Genomic DNA, 19,132 nt, shown 5'->3' on the forward strand with positions numbered 1-19,132 from the left:
CTCGCCTCCCTGCCTCTTGGCAGTCTTCGCCCTTCCTTGTTGAGAGATCCTCAAAAGCCTAAGGGGTGGAGTGGGGGCAAGCCTGTTGCTTCAAAACTCCATCCACTCTTACGAAGCTATGAAGGACAGTAATGCCTCCTTGCAGCTATAGAGGGGTGATATCATGGATGAAGTTCACAGCACTGATAAAGAAAGCAAGGAGTTCAATGCTAAGTGCATGAAACACAGAACAGACCAAGGAGAAAAAGACAGAGGCATGGAGGCCCATCTTTTGACCCCTGAATGTGCAAAAAAAAAAAAAAAAAAATTGGAGTAAGGCTGCACAGAAAGGTCCCAGAGCTGTCCCAGACATTTGGTGAAATAGTGACAAAATTTCTGAGTGGGGAGACATGAGGGACACAATTTGTATATAAATTCTTTAGACAAGGCAGAGGTAATGCAAGTGAATCCCCATTTCCTTTTTACTTTTAATGTGGATAAAACTCAAACAAAACCCTCCAAAGATCACAGCAAAATGCTTCTGTATCACTAGTGAGGGATCTTACAGAAGTTGGCTAAGTTACGAAATTCACCTATGTAATTTTTCGTAACTTTTATGCTGCATCATGCTTTCGGAAATTAATTTAAAACCCTTCTCTAGTTTCCTAGGTCTCTAGAACAACAGCAAGATACTTTCCGGGACTCAGCAACAGAAAAACATTTAAAGGAAAATGTTTTTAAAATCACTTGACTATAAATTAGTAAATATGACAGAGGATGTGAAACTGAAACCACAAACGAGGACACAGTTCCTACAGAAAAATATATTCGTTTTTAATTTATCTTCCATTACAAAATGCACATTGGGGGGAAAAAGGGTCCAAGGCCTCCCCACCCCTCACCCCCCACCCCCCCGTGCATGTGATGTTGCACAGGTCACTTGGAAAAGTGGCAGGAATGGGGGGAGGAGGTAATGGGGATTGGAAAGGAAAGCATGGCCAACACTGCATGAGATTTTAAAAGTTGCTTCGTTTCTTCAGGATTACCTGGAGGAAACTGACTTTGTTTTCTGCCAGTGCTGCTCTTATTCAGGCAATGCAGCTGTAACACGAGACACAGTGTTTAGAAACCAGTGGAAAAAGAAGAACCAGCCAAGAATTCCTCCATGCTCACACAGCTAAGAAGCAGCCAGTACCATAATTGTCATTTCTCCTCTCCAACATGCAAGTCACTGAAATGAGAGTTGGTCTCAGGCATGGGGGCTTGCCTCAAGTTCTTCTATTTCATCTGCCAGTTCAGCGGAACCAACGCAGACACTGTCTTCAGGGTTGGCTGCAGACTGGTTGAGTTCCTCCTGACCTGTGCTGACAGGCTGAGCCGTTTCTTCCTCCTCTTCCTCCTCAGCTTCTCCATCGTCTTCCACGTCCATTTCAAACACCCGGATGTGTCGCAGGTTTGAGCTTAGCTACGAACGTAGTTCAAGATATGTTACGAACGTAGTTCAAGATATGATGTTATTAACAAAATTGAGTGTTTAGCATCCATTAACAAAAAAAACGACACTGCTAAAAATGTGGCACCTGAAGAACCTTAAAAAAGTTTGCCCCATCATTGAAGCTCTGCATTTCTGTTACACATACATTTCAGAAGTTCCAAGCATCCTGAAAAATGCTTTCTACCCTACATTACTCAGAAGCACTCCAACTACTATTAGAGTACCCCTTTTAATAATTTATCTCAAACTATGATCTATTTAATTAATTTATTTCTATAGCCGGAGCACTTTGGCAGTTTACAACAATTCATAAAAATACGACAAAATACAACATAATAAAAACAGAAAAATTAAAACAATGTGAATAGCTAAAAGCAATTTCAGTGAACAATATATTTCCTAATAGAAGTGTTCAAAAACAGAAGACATAGATGCCCCATCATATATCATTAAACGCCTGGGAGAAGAGGGAGGTCTTTATCTGGCACCAAAAAAATACCAACTGTTCCCCACTGGCCTCAGTGGAGAACAGTTGGGGGGCCACCACTGAGAAGGCCCTCTCCCTTGTTGCCACCTTTCAAGCCTCCCTTGGAGGTGGCATTCGGAGGGAGACCCGATATTGATCGTAGTGTCTGGGTAGGTTCCGTTTGGAAGAGGCATTTTGTCACGTATTGTGGTCCAAAAGCCACGTCAGGCTTTATAGATTAAAACCAGCACCTTCAATTGGGCTCATAAACACACAGGCAGCCAATGCAAGCAAGCAAAATTGATCTTATATGCTCAGGCCTGATTTATAGATTATCCACGTAGAGATAATTCAAGGTTATGGAGACCCCTGTCATTGAGTTGATACAAGTTTTTCCTCTTTACAAAAAATGTGCTGCAGACCACGGGACCAGATCATGGGGGAGCGGTCCCCACATCATGCTGTTCCAGTAATTTGCAGATTGGACTTGAATGAACAGAAATCCATTTTACGTCCCAAAACAACAGATGTAATTTGTGGGATGGGGAATGAGAAGTTTATTTTTCCACATCTCCAATCCCAGTGCAGCAGAATACTATTCCCATTATGTAGGATATCTGAACTAATTTACCAGTTAATTCTCCTTGAAGCTGATGGATGAATTAATTTAGTCATTCATGTCATCAGAAAATGAAGGCGGGAATCCTATGCAGACTTCCTTGGGAGCAAACCCAGTTCGAATTCCATGATAAGTATTATTGGACAAGCACAAACAGGATGTCACGGATGCTTTAGGGTGGATTCCTGCATTGAGCAGGGGGTTGGACTCGATGGCCTTGTAGGCCCCTTCCAACTCTGCTATTCTATGATTCTAGGAACAACCTGTAAATCACTCCTGTGTAAAATCAGTTAGTGCAACACTTACCACACAAGAAACCTTTCGGATGCCATTTACAGCAACATACTGGGCTTTCATGTTCTCCAGCACCCTCCACTGACCCTCAATGGTGACAGTGCGTGTAGGAATGCCACCACATTGCACATCCAACCTAGTTAAGATCCAGAATAAAATAGTTATTTTTTTTAACTCCAAAGAAAATACTAAGCTTCACCTCATCCCCATAGCACGCACATTTAAGGCATCACATTCTTTTATATATAACCTAGTTTTAAGCACTGCTTTGCCTAGCTTTCTTACTATGATCCTGTAAGTTAGGCCAGTACGTACCTTACAGACGCATGAAAGCTCAACTACTTATCACACAGCTCTACTTATGCTGTCAGGTATCTCAATACTGCTAGCTACCAACCATGGAGGTGTCACACTCCCATATATGCAGGTTAGAACATAAGAAGAGCCATGATGGATCAGACTAAGGGTCCATCTAGTCCAGGACTCTGTTCACTCAGTGGCCTACTAGCTGTTGACCAGGGACCCACAAGCAAGACTTGGAAGCAACAGCACCCTTCCACCCATGTTCCACAGCAACTGGTGTAACTTTTTCCTCAGTACATCTGCAACACTAAATCTCAAGTTTGACAAGAGAACATGCCTGAGAATATTATAGTAACTAATGCTCAGCCACAAGAATGAGAAAAGTTGGGTTAAAAAGTAAATAAAAGATAAATACAAGGGTGTTTCAGAAAGTAACAACCATTTTTGACCAAAAATATGCCATTTTCCCCCATTACTTTACCAATGGGAATGTACATTAATTTTAGTTCATAACATTCTGACAGTCTAAATCTCTACTAATCCGTCTATAAAGCACACACATAGTAGACCTGAAAAGGTCCAAGGTCCAATCTCAAATTTCAGTGAGCACCTTTGACCACAATTCCAGCTGAATTCCAGTTCCTGGGTCTCCTCAATATATATGGATGATAAAGGCAGCTGGGCCAAAATCCTCTCCTTCCCCTCTTGCTCTACATTCTCTGCAACAATGACTGTTATAGTTTCATCATCGTAGAAATGGGCATCAAGGCAACTGTAGAGACTACAGATAGACAAAGAAAAAGCAGTTTAATTGTGGCCAAAAAAATTTCATTAAAATTGGACATAACATGGAAACATCTTTTGTTGAAATGTACTGCAAAATGCCCTGAATGTTTCAGATTTTGCTGTAAGGCGTTGAGTTTTCTCTTTTTCGCCATTTTAACAAATCAGGCCCCACTTCATAGACACACCCGTGCATTGTGTTATTGTGTTCAAGAATCAAAATGCATTCACACACCTTATGTGGGTGGCACTGAATCATATGCTGAAACTTCTGCCTGGAGATTATTCCTGGCACTGGTATTAACCAATTACAGCCCTAAATGACTGACCCTAGAGTACTACACAGAGCAGCTCATTAAGTACGCACCCTCCCTCATGAAGGTCCCAGATGATCCTTCCATAACTTCTGTTAATGTATGCAAACACCTGGATATTTTCTATGGCAGGGCTTTGTTTGGAATTTTCTCCTGCAGAATTTCTGAAAGGTTACTTTTATTGAATCTTTCAGGTGGCAACTAGAAGTTTCAAATTATCCAAATATGTGGATAATTGGATTAATTCTTTGCTGCCGTTAACTTTTGTTTCTGCACCTTTTATGTCTGTCGGCCAGTTTCAAGGCTCTTGGGTGTGTATAGTTCATAGTGTCAAAGTAAGACCAAGGAGAGCCGTGGATTCAAAGGCCTGTTCAGCCACAAAGCTTAAGTGATACTTGCAATGTTGACACTTGCTGGGATTATTTAAAGTTGTAGTCCATTAAGAAATTGATATCATTTGAAAACAATGTCAAATGAAGCTCAGAATAAGCATTTGCCATTCCCCAAAATCAACCCTCCAGACTTGCTTTCATTTCCAGAATCAAAGGACTAGGTATATATACATAACCAAACAAGCTATGATTTGATGAAGTTGGTTTGGAAGCTAGTCATGCTTCAGATATACTTACCTTGTTCCTGACGTTTCACTGATACTATTGTTCACAAAATTTCCAAAATCAACAGCAAGTAGTCCATTATTAGCAGACCTAAGTGGAAAAGAAGTTACCATGTAAACTGATCTTCGGTGCTTTACACAGCCATTATAGGGCATCTGGTGATACATAGTAAGCATTATAAGGGATTGCATAGCTTAGCATTGTTTCCACCCCTAATTTCTTATCCATAGTCAGTCCCACTGAAATTGGTTGAATAATTCATCTCTGAAAGGCAAACCATACGCAGCACTACCAGGCCTGTGTCAAACTCCTGCAAAGGGTTGTGGAGTTCGGACATGATGGGTGTTGAAATACAAAACACTTGGGAGGGTACCAAATTGGGGAAAGCTGACCCATGGCTTTGAAAATAGGGTTGGTGAATCCTTAGAAAAACACAAGAGAGTGAGGGGCTGTGCAAAACCTTCAGTGGTCAGAGGGGGAAGCGAAGGCTTCAATGCCCTGCAGTGCTCTTTGCCCTTCTCCGGCATAAGAAATAAGGCAAAAGTAAATATACAGCATTTGCATAATTTCATAATTTATACAGGTTGGAAGAGCAAGCTCCTCTTGGGAGGTCCTGGAAGTCAAATTTAGGTTGCTAGGCAGGAGGTTGAAATCCAGGACCACCAAGGTGGCCTTCTCTGAAATGCTACCAGTTCCACACACAGGGCCAGCTAGACAGGCGCAGCTGAGAAGTCTCAATGCGTGCATGAGACAATGGTACAGAGAGGAGGGGTTCAGATTTGTTAGGCACTGGGGAACATTTTGGGACAAGCTGGGCCTGTACAAGAGGGATGGGCTGCACTTAAACCAGATTGCTGGCACTAAACATAAAAAAGGTGGCAGAGCAGCTTTTAAACTAAATCCTTGGGGAAAGCCGACAGGAGTTGGGAAGCATCCGGTTTGGGTTAAATCATCTGAAGGAGACAAATATGAAAATGGTTTTGATTGTCCCAGTGTAGAAGGGGAGCAAATAGGCCATGAGTACAGGATAGAACATGATCAAAGGGGCTAAAGTGCATCACTGAAAAAGGGATATGGCAGAGACATCTGGGGAGAGACACCGTGTATAGATGTTTCTACACAAATGCTAGAAGCCTTTGAGCCAAAATGGGAGAACTGGAATGCTTGGGTTCAAAAGAGAACCTCAACATAGTGGGCATTACAGAAACCTGGTGGAACAGAGAGAACCAGTTGGATATGGTCATCTGTGGATATAAACTCTACAGGAAGGACAGGGAAGGGCGTACTGGGGGTGATGTTGCTCTGTACATCAAAGAGGGCATTGTGTCAAATAGACTAGAGCACCTAAACAGGGCAGACTCTTCAGCAGAAGTGCTGTGGGTGTCAATACAGGGCCCTAAAACTAATGTAGTGCTAGGAACGTGTTATCATCCCCCAGACCAAAACGCTCAGGGTGACCTTGAGATGGAAAACGGAATCAGGGAGGTCTCCAAACGAGGAAATGTTGTAACAAAGACAAGTGCCCTGTTCAGAAGACGCCTCAAACCACGGTGGTTAAGGTTTTTAAGCCATAACCACCGTAGTTTAAGGTGTCTTCTGAACAGGGCCAATTTCTCCTATACATTTTTAGCAATGAAATAAAGAAGTGCTAGATACATGCAGCCATGGATTGAGCTAACTAATTCAAGTTAATGTGAAACTTACCATTCCTAACTTTCTTGGCACACCTTCCCTTGCAGCTGCCTCATTTTACATTCCCTTCTTGTCAGCAACATATGGCTTTTTCACTCTTTGGGGCCTTGCAATACTCTTCCAATACTCTCCAACTATACTTTTATGTCAACCAAACTTCTCCCATTAGTAGTTAAACTGTTTGTGAACATTCTGTGACATCACAGCCGATCAGCCAGTAAAGGTGGATTTGCAGAGTATTTCGGGACAGAAAATGTACCATTTAATGCCATCTTACCTTGAAATGTCTGTATGCCTCCTCAGTATATATATTTTAGAAACAGAGTTTTCTAACATAGTGAACAAAACATAATGCAAATTGGATGATTTGTCATTCCACCTGAAAGGATAATTTGAATATTTATCAGTACAAAAAAAAATCAATACTCTGTGAATAGAATTTAACAAAACAGTCACATACTTACAAAAATGGCAACTTAAACAGCTGAGATGTTGAGTCCTCACTAAAGTAGAAAAGAAATCAGAAAGAAAACTGAAACAATATGTAAGCAACATATTCTAATAGCAAATTCACTGATCCGTTGTGCAGATAACAACTAACACTGACCTGGTTTGGACAATCACTGCATCATGCCCATCAAGCCATGATGTGAGCACCAGGTTGCCTAGCCAAGCTCCGGCCGCAGCATGTCATGACATCTGAACCTAGGTGGCAGGGGTTATTCAAGGATTAAGCAACCCTCGAACAACCCATGGCGTGCTAACCCTCAGACAGCCCCTGCTGCCTGACTTCAGCTGACACAAAAAAAACCACGGCAACGCCCCCCCCCCCATTCAAAATGGCTGCTGGCATGCACTGCATGAACTTGTGAACCAGGCTAATGGGTTAAACCCATAGTTAGTCAGGGCTGTGCAGGAGCAAATGAGCCTGCTGCCTCCTGCCTGCTCGCCACTTCCACATTGCATCATCTTTCATCAACAACCCAGGAACACCAAGTTCCTGGGATATTTGCCGCAACATCTGAACCCAGAATTCTGGGTTGTTGAGGAACAAGCAACCCACAGTTTGAAGCCACGGTGTATTGTTGGGTTAAAACTCTTGGTTGTTTTTCCCTCAACAACCCAGAGCGCTGGTTTCAGACATCACAACAAACAACCCGGGAACACCAAGCAGCAGGTTTGGAGTATCTCCAAAGTTTGCAGAAATATATAAATAAAACTTTAGGAAAAACAGAACTCAATAACAGCCCAATGAGGCTGAGTGACTTGTTGAGAGGGGGAAGTGAAATGGAAAATGGGGTGGGAGTGGGAATGGAGTACCCTGGAAGAAGGTATGAAGGATTGGCTGGGGCACTCCACGCTGCAATGTTTTGTTACAGATCACACTTATTTTAAATGTCCTACCTTTTCGATGCTTTGTACAAAGGCATACAAAATGCTTGGTGCACCGATTTTCCAATCACATCCTAGAGAAGGTGAAAAACATCAAAGTCGTGGAGTGAATAATTCACAGCAGCACACCCACCAATACACAGACAGTAAACCTGGCACTTTAATGTGCATGGAAGGGCCAGTGTAATAAATGGGAGTGGTGTAGGCTTTAACGCTTACAGGATCAGCACTCTAGCATTCAAAACAAACTAAAAGCTACACAGAGAAATGGGGCGGGGGATCAAACCCTTGAGCAAAGGCTTGCGATCCAAGTACCACCATGGTACAAGAGGAAGAAAGGAAGCTTTTGATTCTGTGCTGTGGTGCAGACTTTTCTGCAATTTTGAAAATCTTTCTCTTTAAGGAGTTAGAGGCAAGGCTTGCAAATAAGGTGGACTGTAGCCTATGCAACGCCATAGACTCTTCAATGGAAGATCGACATTTTCCTCTACCTGCAAAACCTGAAACCCTTTAGCCCAGATCCAGCCATTCCAGTGGAAAGATGGACAAACCTGAAGGAGCATCTTTTCCCTTGCCATATGGCTAGACCTCTTCAGTCAGCTGGGGAGGCCCCTCCCAGTTGTGCCACGGTTTGGCGAGGTAGGTTTGGTGTCAATCAGGAAACCCCTCCCTGTCGAATGTCCTTCCCCGTGGACGGAGGCAGGCACTGACATGGGTGATCTTTCGACACCTTTGCATTTATGTACACAGGCCTTCGCTGGTGTTTAATTCCAGGAGCTGCCATTTGATTATAATTTGCCCTGGATCGTGACCGTATTTTAGTCTTTTGATGGTTCATTTTATTATTTTTAGTGTATGTTTTAAACTTTTTACGTATTTATGTGTTATTCTTTGTACACCACCTTGGGATTTTTATGAAAGGCAGCATAATAAAGTTTAAGTATATAAATAGACAAGTAACTGTTTGAACTGGTTTCTCTCCGTTTCTCGTTCTTTCAGTCTTGTTTATTCTATTTCCACATCAGTTTGCAACTTCAAAAAAAAGAAGTCTACACAAAAATAGGTGTATGTATTCACATGCATTCCTCCTAGTGCACACATTTTTGTATGCAAGTCTGCTAAATATACATTTTTGCAAGCACTTTCCCCTAATAAAGTGTTATCTTGTACATTACTCCGTTAATATATGCACTTTTATGTGCACTTTTCCCTAACATACACATTTTTGTAGCTCTTTGTTTTTTGGATAAAGGCATCGGGAAATTCTGAGAAGTGTGAATATCAAACAATACCTGTGTTCCCGAAACAACATGAGAACTGGAAGTGTGAACCAGGGAAAGTTCTTATCAAAATGTGAACCAAACACAATTCTGCCCTATCCCTGTTCAAATGTGCACGCAGGGACCCTGCCGCACAGACGCAGCTGCACTGTGCCCGTTGACCTGAATGCTAGCAACAATTCTGCCTATGTCCCATACACATTTGTGGGGATGGCTGCGATGTCACAGACCCTTACACTAGGCCCGTTGTATAAACCCTTCTCAGGCCAAGCAGAAGCACCTGAAAAACTGAGGGAGCGTTAAATAAAACCTTTCCCCTAGCTATGAGGGAAGCAGGTTTAATATAGGATCTCTCAAAATATACTGTGGGAATACTCTGGTGTGGGTATTTAATAACTGTAAGGCTGGTAAATAATGTTAAGCTGACACATGGTATTTGGTAGCTAACAAAATAATAAGTTTATTGCTGTTTAAAAGCTTTAAATAAAATATAATACTTTTAATCCTGCCTGATCTAAACTCTCCACACACCAACCACCTCACTCTCTTCACACCAATCCTAAGACCCTAGAACCCAAACTCTTCTTACTTTCCTCACACACACTCAAACTCACACACCTCACAAACAATCTCCTTATATACTCCTTTCTCCTTTATTATATTACATCATAAGCCACACCCGCTCATTTCTAACATTCCATACTTACCAGACATACTAATCTAGTAGACACATACAAGATACTCAACTGTGGGGTAACATCACAATGGCCTTGACATGAAGTAAAATGGGGGAGCTTTCATGAAGCACCAACTCATTTGGGTTCTGTGAAACTCTTTACCTATCATTATCTCTTTGAGTTTTATTAGTACAGAAAATAACTAAAAAAACCTGGACCCTGGCTGTGGAGACATCTCTAAATTTGCCTAAACACGGCTTAATTAGCCTTTCACTCAAGCATAGGAACATACCATTGCTTTATTGTTTGTGCCATGACAAAGGGATGTCAATCTCTGAATGTTACAGCTCCTCCTTTTTTAGGTCAGCAACAAAGCAAAGGCTCCGAATCTGGGAATCTCAGGCCCAAAGCCTAACGTTTCCATTTAAAGCAGGCAACATGTGGTGCTCAGCCTAATTTCATGTGGTCATTGATAAGCAATCAGTTCAGACTTCTTACAAGAACTATCTGTCCCTTCCCTGGCAGCCCGCTAGGGGAAGAGAGAGAAATGGGCGTGCCAGGAAGAACAAGAGAAAAGGGGGCAGCAGGAGAAAAAAGCGGGAGAGAGGGAGAAGGAAGGAAGGAAACGCCCTGCCCACTTTTTGGCTCTGGCCCCATCCACCATTGCTTCAACCATGCTCAGCTACGGCACATGGCCAAGGACAAACAAACAAAAAAGGTCGCCCATTGCTACCTCCAGTATCAGAGGCAGTAAACCTATATGCACCAGTTGCTGGGAGGGTGCTGTTGCACCGTGTCCTGATTTGATGGTCCCTGGCCAACAGCTGGTTGGCCACTGTGTGAACAAAGTGATGGACTAGATGGACCTTTGGTCTGACCCCGCGTAGTACTTCTTAAGTTCATATCGGTTTTAGAAGGAAGCAGAGTTAGAGGACACCTCTTTCTGTGACTTAGGAGTTTCACCGACGGCTTGATTCCATACAAGGCAGCTTAGTTCAGATATCCTACAAACTCGCTTTACAGCCAAAAAAGTGAAACCGAAAATTGAATACTTACAGCTGGCTTTTGTAGACACTGATCAATGATTGCCTCCATTCGCCTTTTTACAAAATGCAGTGACTTCTGGGGATAGTAAGGAAACAGCAAAGGGCTTTCTAAATTAAAAAAAAAGCCAAGTTAATTATGTTCACTTGAAGAAGTCTGTATTTTTTAAATTGCACTTTTCAGATGAATAGGGACATTACGGGTGAAGACAGATACACTTGCAAACGGATACAGGAGGGGGCTTTTTTGGGGATTGCAGAATGAGCTCTGCTTCCCTCCTGGAGGAGATTCGTCAACTTAACAGTCTTTTAGCAGTGGAATTTTAGGATGCTTTTAGGATGCTTTTTTAGGATGCTTTAGCAACGTATACTATGTTTTTAATCAGTATTTTACGTATTTTATACTCACTGTTGTTCCCCGCCTCAATCAAAATGGAGAGGCAGGTAAGAAATAAATTTATTATAATTATTTATTAAAGACACACATAGAGCCTATGAATCAAATCCTGATTGATTCTTTCTGTTTGTCTAGAGACCGGCCTTCCTAATTGTTTCTGATGCCAAATCTTCTTCAACTCAATGTGAGTTGAAGAAAAATGTGGCAGGTGCACAGGAGAAGCAATACAGCAGCCTCCCCCGGCTTCCCGTTCTCCAGATCTAATGCACTACAATTCTTATCAGCGTCAGCCAGGCTGTGACTGATGTGAGCTGGGGGCCAATACATCTGGAGGGCACCAGGTCGGGGAAGGTGGAGGTAGAGAAATCCAAGATAGCTTTCATCACTATGACGGAGCAGCAGCATGTCAGGCCAATCCCCAAAACAAAACAGAGTTGCAAAAGGCAGGAGTTGATGCTCCACATTGTGCCTTATTTCATGCGAAAAATGTGATTTTCATTTTTGCTTTTTTTTTTAAAGCTGATATATATGTGATACAAACATGCACAAATCATCTTTACTATCCCCATGTTGTAGGTTGGGTGTGTGTTACTGTAACAAAGGTAGCTTATAAAAGCCCTGCAATTTAGTAAAATGCTAATACCACACGTTGGAAACGGGGCGGAGGCTTTTACAACAATTCCTGCAATATAGTCCAGTGTTATTAATTCCAATCGAATGTACATCTGACATTGCTTAAAAAGTCTTTAAAAAACTGAAAACCAGACAAAGAGGTTTCCCCAAGTTAGATCTGAACAAGGCTCAGTTCATGTGTCTAAACAATTCTATACAGGGTCTTTTTAAGGGGGACACAGGGAGCAATTGCTTGGGCCTTACACTTGAGTGGGGGGGCTCACGCATGCAGGGGCCCCATCAATGTGGGCACTGTTGCCAACTCTTTTCTTTCAGAATCATATTAACTTGAGTTCCATAAACCTAATAAAACTAACAGTATAAAAGTCAGAACAAAATCAAGTTTTAAAAGCTTTAGAAAAAAGAAAAGTTTTAGCTGAGCTTTAAAAGCTGCGATTGAACTTCACTGAGTACCCCCACTATGTCTTTATGACATTTTGAAAGTGGAATCGCCAAAATATGGACCAAGATCTGAAATTACTGAAGAAATACAACATGTCTGCATCAGCAGAACGTTTGAACAATTTCAGAACACTGATGGAAAATGTGACGCTTTGGCACATGTATACTCAAAATCATAGAATCATAGAATAGCAAAGTTGGAAGGGGCCTACAAGGCCATCAAGTCCAACCCCCTGCTCAATGCAGGAATCCACCCTAAAGCATCCCCGACAGATGCTTGTCCAGCTGCCTCTTGAAGGCCTCTAGTGTGGGAGAGCCCACAACCTCCCTAGGTAACTGATTCCATTGTCGTACTGCTCTAACAGTCAGGAAGTTTTTCCTGATGTCCAGCTGGAATCTGGCTTCCTTTAACTTGAGTCCATTATTCAGTGTCCTGCACTCTGGGAGGATCGAGAAGAGATCCTGGCCCTCCTCTGTGTGACAACCTTTTAAGTATTTGAAGAGTGCTATGTCTCCTCAATCTTCTCTTCTCCAGGCTAAACATGCCCAGTTCTTTCAGTCTCTCTTCATAGGGCTTTGTTTCCAGACCCCTGATCATCCTGGTTGCCCTCCTCTGAACATGCTCCAGCTTGTCTGCATCCTTCTTGAATTGTGGAGCCCAGAACTGGACGCAATACTCTAGATGAGGCCTAACCAGGGCCAAATAGAGGAACCAGTACCTAACGTGATTTGATAGCTATACTTCTATTAATGCAGCCCAAAATAGCATTTGCCTTTCTTGCAGTCATATCACACTGTTGGCTCATATTCAGCTTCAATGTGCTATCTGTAATCGTCTATATTTGTGCAAGTATTAGAAAATGGGGGAAACAGTGTTGTAAGTGGCTGTTATATTCTGTATCAACAGGAGTTCTTTTTTGTTTTGCCTGCAAATTGTTTCAATCTTCTAGACTGATGAAAACTGCCTTTGTAGAAGGAGATGTCTCAAATTTGAGGAACATGAAAACAATTATTTCACACTAAAACTGTATTATGGCATGAATTTAATGAAAAACAAATTACTTTGGAAGCCTTAATAAAGATTGCCAATGATTCCAAAGAGAAAGTAGTGGTTAAGTTAGAAGCAAACCCTTTGGTTAAAAAACAACTTTTGAAGTATCTTTCGGCATAAAATCCTTCACAGTTCTGACTGTGTCAACAAAAACCTGCAAAAACCAGGGCTTTATGTTGTGTCAGGGGAAAAATGCTCTCTTCCTTCATCACCTTTATCCATCACATGCAAAACAACTTCGAAGAAATTGAAAAAGAGGCAAAGAACTGAGCAATCAAGTAGAATCCAGATGAAAGGTCAACAGCTTGGAAACTCAAACCAACTTTCCCAGATGGAAAAAGTGACGGCAAACTAACTGACAGGGACAAGTTCCGGGTCTTAGATAAACTTCAAATAAAACTGGAGAAGCGGTCCTGTGCTTACGCAGAAGTTATGAAGCTTTTGGGATTCCTAGCAAGAATGGCCCATTCTTCCCAAAATCATGGTACACTCAAAAGGGATGCAGAAGCTTTAGTGAGAGCTTACCCAAATAATCTGCAAATTTCTCTCTCTCTCTCTCTCTGAACTAAAACATTTCAGTAATTTCTTAGATACTACAGAGGAATGTGATGGATATGAGACTACTGAATCATTTGAATATAATTTATAATAAGGACCTGGTTGAAGCTTTTCCAAATGTTACCATAGCTCCCCACCTTTATTTCAAATTGTGAGGGAGAAAGAGCATTCTCCAAATTAGATTTTACTAAAAAAAATAAGCTATCTTCCACAATGCTAAAGTCAAGACTGTTGACATTATCTGTGCTATCCACAGAATGGGATCTTCTGAGAGAAATGTCTTTTGATAATCTCATTTCTAAATTTGCTGACAAGAAAAGTAGAAACAAGATCAAGACAACTTTTAAATTATTCTGAATGTAGTTTGTCATTGTCTGTAAACGTAAAATCTTAACATTCTGATGTCAATATAGCTGTGTTTTCTTTTAAAGTATTATATGTATGCTTACTTTTTTCTAGCTAAGATTCAAATGACACTGATATAAGTTGCCGTGAGAGGCAGGGGTGTGGTGGGCTTAAATCAACATTCTACCCCGGGCCTCTCAGTGTCTAAAGTATAAAGCGTTGGTTATCACCTTTAAAGCCCTACATGGTTTGGGTCCAGGCTATCTGCGGGATCGCCTTCTCCAGTACAATCCGCCCCACACACTCAGGTCCTCTGAGAAGAATCTACTTCAGTCAGCAAAGACTAGGCTGACAACCATTACCCAGAGGACCTTCTCTTCTGCCACTCCCAGGCTGTGGAATGGCGTGCGGGAGAGAATCGCTAACTTAACAGTGTTTTTGAATTTAAAACAGCTATAAAGACTGATCTCTTTCAGCAGGCATACCCTATTGAATTTTAAGGTGTCTGGCTGTTGTTTTAATAACATATTAGTTTTATTTGTTTTTAATCAGTTTTATGTATTTTATAGTATTTTTGTATTTGATGTTGTTCCCTGCCTTGACCCAGAGGGAGAGGTGGGTAGGAAATATTATTATTATTAATAATAATAATAATAATAATATTTCTTATTTCTTATTAATAAGAAGAAATTTCTTATTAAGAACATTTCTTAATAATATAAAAGCCCTGATCCCTTTGTAAGTTTCTATAGCTATGAGGTTATTAAAATAAAACTTGTACATTGCACTGGTTATTTCACGGTTGGACTACTGCAACATTCTTCTCTCTGGCCTTCCTTCTTCTCACATCAGTCCGTTGGTTTCTGTTGACCACTCTGCCGCAAAGATCATCTTCTTGGCTCGCCGCTCTGACCATGTTACTCCGCTTCTGAAATCTCTTCATTGGCTTCCAATTCACTTCAGAATCCAATATAAACTTCTCCTGTTAACCTTCAAAGCTTTTCACGGTCTAGCTCCTTCCTATCTCTCCTCTCTCATCTCACACTATTGCCCCGCTCGTGCTCTTCGCTCCTCTGATGCCATGTTTCTCGCCTGCCCAAGGGCCTCTACTTCCCTTGCTCGGCTCCGTCCATTTTCTTCTGCTGCCCCTTACGCCTGGAACGCTCTTCCAGAACATTTGAGAACTACAACTTCAATCGCAGCTTTTAAAGCTCAACTAAAAACTTTTCTTTTTCCTAAAGCTTTTAAAACTTGATGTTGTGCAGACTTTATACTGTTAGTTTTACCCTACCCTGTGCCTGCTTACCCTACCCTGTGCCTGTTTGCATTCTCTTCCCCTCCTTATTGTTCTACTATGATCTTATTAGATTGTAAGCCTATGCGGCAGAGTCTTGCTATTTACTGTTTTACTCTGTACAGCACCATGTACATTGATGGTGCTATATAAATAAATAAATAAATAAATATTAATAATAATAATAATAATAATACATTTTTGTTCTGTCTCAAGTTATTCTAAAAGATACAAAAAGGGTGCCAAACTTCCAACAATGATTGTCAGCCTATATGTTGTGACTCCCATTTCTACCACTATTATTCTAGCTTAGTTTGAAAAGGTCCCGTGCCAAAATGAAATTTTCTTTATTGTCATTATCTTTAAGCAATCACAAAATCATTATGACCAGCCGCAGCAGAATTCTGCAGGTAACCGTCAACAGGAATCCATCACCTACACAAAGATCAGGTTTTAAAACAATGCCTCCCAAAATCGGAGCACTTCTCTTCGAGATCACTCCCACCTCTAAAGCCATCTCAGCGGAAAGATTAAACAATTTGAAGAAGTGCCGCCTACAGCAAAAGTGTGGCAGTGTGGAGTTCTCTTCTTCAGTGTTCCAACCAATCAGCCATTCCTCCTGCCAGGATAATCCATTCCGTTTCCATTCCATTCCCATCCCTCCGCCCCCAGTTTTCAATGTGCCCCTCCTCGTCAGCCAGCTTTCTGTGCCCGCTAAACATGTTCATTCTTCATTGGGCTGTTTTGGGGTTTTCCTCCCAACCTGTAGGCTATGTTTTCTAACGTTTTCTAACTTTTGTTGCACTACTATAAACCTTGGGAGTATCCCCAAGTCTACCAACACCTTTCCATTTCTGTTTTGGCTACAGAAGGATTCATACACGGAGAATACATTCACTATTAGTATATAGCTATGCTGGCTAGGGCTGATGCAAGTTTATTTTATTCATTTATTTACAACATTTCTATACCGCTCCACATATAGACAGATTCCGTAGTGGTGAACAATAAAAAATAAAAGGTAAGGAGATAAAAAAAATAAAGCATATTAAACATTATTTTTAAGAAATAGAATACCAATAAAAAACATGGCTGTTAGTCAAGGAAGGCTTCTTGAAATGAAGATGTTTTCAGAAGACACCTGAAACTACAGTGTTGGCGCCTGCCTGACCTCCAGAGGCAGAGAATTCCATAAAAATGGGGACACCACATTGAAGGCTCTTTCATGCTTTTAGAAGCCTTACACAGAATCATAGAATAGCAGAGTTGGAAGGGCCCTACAAGGCCATCGAGTCCAAGCCCCTGCTCATTGCAGGAATCTACCTTAAAGCATACCTGACAGATGGCTGCCCAGATGCCTCTTGAATGCCTCTAGTGTGGGAGAGCCCACAATGTCCCTAGGTAAGTGGTTCCATTGTCGTATTGCTCTAACAGTCAGGAAGTTTTTCCTGATGTCCAGCAAGAATCTGGCTTCCTGTAACTTGAGCCTGTTATTCTGTGTCTTGCACATCTTTTGTTGTAGGCCCAACCATCTAGAGGGCCACACCTTGTCCACCTTTAGCATATAGGATAGCTCAGAGGCAGTACATGTGAACTCATCCATTATGGGTCTGAACTTCACAAGTCTATTGTGAAGATTAACATATGTATTAAGGGTGTATCCAGCAAGTTGTTTTTTTCCTAGATAGAAAACTAACTTGCATATCTTTCCATTATAGCATGGAAAGCTAGTTTAAAAAAGAAGAACCTCTCTGAAATCCATGCACAGACTGCAGTTCTCCCATGTTAGGGCAGGTCAGCACCCATACAAGTAAGAAACTTGATGTTGTGCAGACTTCTACTGTTACTTTCTACTGTTAGTTTTTCCCTACCCAGTGCCTGCTTACCCTACCCTGTACCTGTTTGCATTCTCTTCCCCTCCTTATTGTTTTACTATGATTTTATTAGATTGTAAGCCTATGCGGCAGGGTCTTGCTATTTACTGTTTTACTCTGTACAGCACCATGTACATTGATGGTGCTATATAAATAATAATAATAATAATAATAATAATAATAATAATAATAATAATAAGGAATTATATGCACCAGAAAGTGAAAAGAGGCTGTCAGAAAAGCCTGCTCTACTAAAACGGGTTTCGTCCAGAATCTGCTTTTTAGGGCTGTGTCTAACTAGGTATTAGTATGGACCTACATTTGGATGTACATCCAATCAGTGGAACAAGAATTCACATTCAAACATTACAATATTGTTACATTTCCACAGTCCAGGATTGGAGGAGAGGAGGAGAACAAAAATAAGAGCATAATGTTGACACCTACACTGCAGCGTATCTGTAAGTTTTTATTAAGACAGGGGAGGGGACGAGAAGCAGCACAAAATGGAAATGAACACCAGAAGATCATTACAGACTGCTGCGCAAAGAATTGATACACCAACCAATTTGGAGTGTTTCTTCCAGAACTAGAAACAGAATTTAATGTTATGGGAAGAACTCTAAGTTCTTTCTTCCTTTATCCATTTCTAAATAAAACAGCGATGTGGATGCAAAAGTGACCCAGTTTATATCACCCAGACTCAACAGCCAAATGACCAGATGAGTCAACATTGATAGCCCCAACTGACCCATCCTCCCCGATCATTTTACACACACACACACGATGGCAAAATGATCCCCTGTTAATCTCCTCTACCAGTAAACCATATACAAGAATGCTTTAATATTGGCAGCCTTAACATCTTTAGTTAGTGGGATATTAGGAGCAGGCAGTACCTTTAAGGTGGTTACTATTTTCGAGGAAGTTAAACCACTGGTTTCCTTCTGTGTTAGGTGGGGATACAAGGTCATCATCTTCATCTTTCAAGTACTGGAAGAAAGTTATTTGAACAAGACAATTTTTTTTAATCAAATATGACATTGGAAAAATACGTCGGCGTCTTTTGCTATACCCCCGCCCCTTCTGAATTTGAAGGAGGTAACTTAGCCCACTAAAAGTTTAGTGACTTTTTCCTAGGTCTTTGGAAAGTATTTTATTACCCAGTCTCCAATCAGGTCATCACAGTTTACTCAAAATGCCATGTTATCTAAGTGGAGTGGAACAGTTTATCAGAGATGGTTATAAACCTTTGCTCTATGAAACCAACAACTCCAACTAGCATCTCGTGATTGGGGGTTGTTCATTAAGTGAGCAAATGCCGTGTTTGAATTTGTAGTCAGGCTGTTAGCCATGAGAAAAACTAAAAAACAATTTTTGTTTTGCAGTACTGTACTTTCAAAACATTTGCTTAAGTTTAACAAAAAGATTTAGAAACAAAGTGTACAATCATTTTATCAGCCATGTAATTATTTCACTGTAGCTCAAGGGATCTGGTGCCCTACAAGCAGGCACAGGTCTGAGAGTCCCAGTCACCAAGTAACTGCAAAGCAGTGAAGTGGGATCGCTATTTGCAGAGAAGAAG

At 41.2% G+C, this 19,132-nt stretch overlaps 1 protein-coding gene across 1 annotated transcript in view; it reads right to left on the bottom strand.

The window, feature by feature from the left end:
• Window positions 1-792: 792 nt before the first annotated feature.
• ANAPC4 (anaphase promoting complex subunit 4) overlaps window positions 793-19,132 on the bottom strand; it is a 43,639-nt gene continuing 25,299 nt past the window's right edge. Inside the window, exons 21-29 of the mRNA XM_063135286.1 lie at window positions 18,447-18,540; window positions 10,968-11,065; window positions 7,967-8,028; window positions 7,027-7,065; window positions 6,840-6,941; window positions 4,883-4,960; window positions 3,767-3,937; window positions 2,866-2,989; window positions 793-1,444 (exon numbers count right to left, since the gene is read on the bottom strand). Of these exons, the coding sequence (XP_062991356.1) occupies window positions 1,229-1,444; window positions 2,866-2,989; window positions 3,767-3,937; window positions 4,883-4,960; window positions 6,840-6,941; window positions 7,027-7,065; window positions 7,967-8,028; window positions 10,968-11,065; window positions 18,447-18,540 (984 nt within the window). The 3' untranslated portion in view covers window positions 793-1,228. The remainder of the gene's footprint in view (window positions 1,445-2,865; window positions 2,990-3,766; window positions 3,938-4,882; window positions 4,961-6,839; window positions 6,942-7,026; window positions 7,066-7,966; window positions 8,029-10,967; window positions 11,066-18,446; window positions 18,541-19,132) is intronic.

The sequence above is a fragment of the Elgaria multicarinata genome, chromosome 10, assembly GCF_023053635.1.
Source record: "Elgaria multicarinata webbii isolate HBS135686 ecotype San Diego chromosome 10, rElgMul1.1.pri, whole genome shotgun sequence".
In the NCBI taxonomy this organism is placed as follows: domain Eukaryota; kingdom Metazoa; phylum Chordata; class Lepidosauria; order Squamata; family Anguidae; genus Elgaria; species Elgaria multicarinata.